This window comes from Epinephelus moara, chromosome 6 (assembly GCF_006386435.1).
Source record: "Epinephelus moara isolate mb chromosome 6, YSFRI_EMoa_1.0, whole genome shotgun sequence".
Lineage (NCBI taxonomy): Eukaryota > Metazoa > Chordata > Actinopteri > Perciformes > Serranidae > Epinephelus > Epinephelus moara.
In genome coordinates, this window is record NC_065511.1 from 747177 (window position 1) to 751996 (window position 4820).

General features: G+C 42.1%; 1 protein-coding gene across 1 annotated transcript in view; it reads right to left on the reverse strand.

Annotated features, from left to right (window-relative positions):
• The window catches only part of abhd5a (abhydrolase domain containing 5a), a 58683-nt gene that overhangs the window by 36705 nt on the left and 17158 nt on the right, over nt 1-4820 (reverse strand). The window contains exons 3-4 of the mRNA XM_050045837.1: nt 3411-3496; nt 1910-2285 (exon numbers count right to left, since the gene is read on the reverse strand). Of these exons, the coding sequence (XP_049901794.1) occupies nt 1910-2285; nt 3411-3496 (462 nt within the window). The remainder of the gene's footprint in view (nt 1-1909; nt 2286-3410; nt 3497-4820) is intronic.

Below are 4820 nucleotides of genomic sequence, written 5' to 3' on the forward strand. Positions count from 1 at the left end.
ATTTGCAACATTACCAATCGTAGTCATGCTCTCACACCCCAGCAGATATTGTGTGTTGCGCTGCGTTTCTTTGCAAATGGAAGTTTTTTGTACAATGTCGGAGATGCTGAGCACTTGAGTAAGGCAACTGTATGCAGGGCGGTCAGAAAAGTGTGCTCGTTTTACGGGCACCTGCCTTCTTTCTGTTGGCTGAGTAGAAGTCTGTGTTAGTTTAAATAGGCTTAATTATTTAACAGAACATGATATAGATGAGAAGACATTTATGTGTGTGAAAAAAGCATTATGTTGGGGATAAAACAACTGCACAGTCAAACAGCCACTTAATATTTACTTTACAATGTTAATATTTACTTTACAATGTATAGCGTGATCAAAATGAGGTACCCCCATGAGATTATGCCGAGGTCACACAATGTTTTTATATTTCATCCTAAACTGCTACCAAGTGCGCTTCTCCCCCGCGGGATTGCACCTAAATGAAATAAATTAATAGGCTACCATTTAAGCAATTTTCCCCTGTAATATTATTGTGATTGCAAAGGACTACATTTAAACNCCCCATGAGATTATGCCGAGGTCTTACCTGTTTGAACAATGTTTTTATATTTCATCCTAAACTGCTGCCAAGTACGCTTCTCCCCCGTGGGATTGCAGCTAAATGAAATAAATTAATAGGCTACCATTCAAGCAGTTTTCCCCTGTAATATTATTGTGATTGCAGAGACTACATTTAAACTTATGCATTCTCCCACGCCGTCTCCCTCTCTTTTGCAGCTGCAGCGGTGTTGCACTTCTTTTTGAAAACGTGTGCAAACTCGCCGTATGAGTGCATTAAGATTTCTAATTCTAGTGGGGTGAAAAATGCAGCCCTCTCCGTCCCCGTTGCCATGGTGACTCGTCGAATCGGGGCTCCATTGATGCTGGCTTTTTATAGTTGTGGTGCACGCACTTAACTCCAGGTGAAACTACTCCGAGTTGATTAAACTGATTCAAATCAGCTGTTCTGGAACCGGAAACTCAGAGTTTCCTATCTCAGAGTAGATCAACTCAAGAGTTCAGAATTAGACTCAGAGTTTGTTGAACCTGCTTTGTGAAACGGACCCCTGATCTTAGCGAAATTCCATATTCATAAGAGTAAATTTTGTAACAGAAACCCTTGTTCAACATTTTTATGAATGAAATGCAACAATACTTGGAAACCATTCAGCACTCCACAAACTCCAAAGCTATAAAGACTTTGAAAATATGTAAACAATTTAATGGTTTGAGCTGCTGAACTGTTTTATTTATTTATTTGTTTATTTTATTTCTCTTTCTTTTCTCTTAACCCTGGCATATTTGTTCTGTTTGTACAAGAACTGAAATAAAGTGTTGGAAAAAAAAAAATCGTCGCATATTTTTATTGACAACTACTGATGATGTGTATTTCTTCTTCTTTGAATTGACAGACTGGACAGAGTTTTGGCTCCCCACAGTCTTAAGACGTATTTGCCTTTGAGGGGTGTCCCATTTTAAAGTCACAAGATAGGCCTTAACACTTGGTTTTGAGGGCTAGTGAGATTGAGGGTTGAGCTTGAGAATTAAGATTGAGGGTTAAAATAGGAATTGGGATTGGGACCTAGTGCCTTAAAGATGAGTCTCTTAAAACAGCCTGGCTTAATCTCATACTTTCACCTCTCTAAGTCATTCCAAAAGTCTATTTTGCTGAATAAACTCCACTGTTGCTTTGCCATTGCTATTACATCTATCACACCAAATGCAGCTCAGATCAACAAAATCAGTACCAAAGAATAAAAGATCTCTAACCCTAACCCTAAATTAAAAACAACACAACCCAACACATTACAAATGATAAACGAAATCTAAGTAACATAACATCCACATAACAATAAACGAGATCTTCACCCACCTGCCAGGATATTTAATGGAGTATGACACAGCCAGGTATCCTCCCAGGTTGTGCCCCAGCAGTATCATGGACTCCAGACCGACTTTAGCCCTCCATTGCTCTATAGACTCCACAAACTGGTCCTCTGCCTCCTGGGCATTTGTGGAGAACAGAGGCCTGCTGCTCCGTCCAAAGCCCAGCAGGTCCATGGCAAAGACAGGCCGATGCTGAGAGAGAGCATCCAGGTTCTGAGCCCAAAGGCCCACACCACCTCCAAACCCATGGAGCAGAACCATGGGGGATTTGTGCTTGACATGGTCCCTATTAAAGGTCAGGGTCCACAGCCGGTTACTGTTGGAGATGGGGACATACTGTTTGAAGAACGTGCTGTTCACACCTGAAAAGAAAAAAAGAGAAGTGCAAGGAAGTATACTAAAAAAGAACATACAAAACGGTGTGATAATTTCTTTTAATTGAAAGGGAAAAACAGAAATTGGTCATTCAGTACGTTTATATGGACAGTTTAATTCCACTTTCATTTGGAATGAAAGGCCATTCCAATTAAAAGTGGTCATGTAAATAGTCATTCCGATTGAAAAATGGTCATTCCGATGGAAGATTAAATCCGATTAAAGGGGGTGGTTTATTCCGTTTGTCATTCGGAATGAAAGAATTTTGTGTGCATGTAAATGCTCATTCCTCTTTAAGTTCATTCCGGTCTTTCTGCGCATGCTCGTTTCCTTGCCCTTCTGGCGCGATGACATATACAGTATAGCGTGAATAGCAACGGGCTGAGATAGAGCAGTCGGACTCGTTGCGCTCACTGGTTTCCATACGCCAAAGCACGGTCTTCTATCTCTCTTCTTCGACCTTCTACCTCCCTTCTCCTTCTCAACAGACGAAGCATTAGCAGAACAAGGTTGTTGTCGTACTGCTGCTTCAAGAATATAAGCAAAACAAGCCAGAAAAAGGCACTAAGAATGGCGTCGTCAAGCATCTTGTTATCCGGAGAGAGGACTACAGTGTTTTCTTCCGGTAAATGTAAACACGTAACATCCGCCCCGCCCCCTATCCAATCAGAAACGTTCCCTGCCCCAAATCTTGCGCAGACCCGAATAAAGGCAATTAAACTGATCTCCAGTGTCATTCGGAATGAATATTTCTCATGTAAACTACCTGGAAAAACTTTAATTCCCAATGATTTCATTCAGATTTATTTCATTCTGAATGAGAAGCCATCATGCAACCGTACCCAATGATACAGTTGTACTACCTCACTCTTATGTAATGTCATTTGTGTTTCGTTGTTGGTTGGTCGATTTGACCAATTGCTCTTTGGCATCATGTTTGAGTATGATGCTTTAAGACCCAAGTGCCAAGACCACGTCTCTGTGTCACAATTCAGTAGATGTCTTCACACTGTACAAAACTAGCAGTAAATTAAGTTGTATCATACAAGAATTACTGTTTTCATTAATAAAGCTCCCACATTATGACAGTCTAAAAAGTAGCTGATCCTTACATCGAAGCATCATGTCCTCTGCAGTCTGTAGCATGATCTGAGAGGTGGGACACCATGATGGCAGCCAGCTGAGGATCCAGCACTGCCTGCACAGACAGAGTGATATGAAATACAGAAGGGAAATGGTGTCACTGCAGTGTGGGACTATACTTTAAGGTATGTTAGCAAAACAGCCTGTCACAGGTTACAGTGTGATGATTAGAGAAGAAAAGGCAGAGCATTAACGTCCAGGTGGAGAAAAAAAATTGCAAAAAGATAAGGAAATCACCTGTTGATTTACATATATAGATCCCTTCACGTTTATTCGAAACAATACAGCATTGTAAACAGTCTTGTGATTTAGAGAGTAACTAAACCGCCCAACCAGTTCTTTAAGCTGTCACTAATGTAAACGGTTATTTAGTAGTGCTGTTAATGGATTCAGGTTAGAGTCCTGACATTTTAGTGCAAAGTATTTGAATTCTACATCCATTTATCCATCCATCCATTCATCCATGCATTCATCCATGCATTTGTCAACTGCTTATCTGAAGCTGGGTCGCAGGGGTAGCAGGCTGAGCCAAGTACTTCAGATGTCCCTCACCCCAGAAATGCTTTCAAGCTCCCCCTGTGGGATCTGGCGGCGTTCCCAGGCCAGATGAGATATAAAATCCCTCCAGTGTGTTCTGGGTCTGCCCCGGGACCTCCCAGCAGTTGGACATGCCTGGAACACCTTTCACAGGCGCCTAGGAGGCATCCTGATCAGATGCCCAAACCACAAGTGGCCTCTTTTGACGTGAAAGACCAGCGGCTATACGATGAGCTTTCTCCGGTGTTCAAAGCACCTTGGCTTCCCCTGTCTCTAAGGCTGAGCCCAGCCACCTTTCACAGGAAACTCAATTTGGCCACTTGTATCTGCGATTTCTTTCTTTCGGTCACTACCCAAAGCCATAGGTGAGGGTTGGGACATAGATGCACCAGTAAATCAAAAGCTTTGCCTTTTGACCCAGCTCTCTCTTCACCACAACAGTCCAGCGCAGCACCCACATCACTGCAGACGCCCCGCCAAATCGCCGTTCCACCTACCCTCCCTCGTGAACAAGACCCCGAGATACTTCTACATATTGTGTTATGAATGTGCATAGTAACTGCTCCCGACTAGTTGAAACCCTATTATTGCAATTAAGTTTTGCTGTTGGTTGATCTGGTGGCAGGTGCCTTATATGGTGGCAGCTTTTGTGACCAACCACTGGGGGGTGGTTAGGCAGGGGGGGGGCTCCTCTCCTCTGCAGCACAAAGGAATAACTGGGTAAGTCAAAAGGTTGATTTTTTTTTTTTTGAAACTTTTTATTGAAATATTTTACAAAACAATTAAAAACAATTCCTGACATAGGACCTCACACAACAAAACAACAACCTCAGCAAATACAT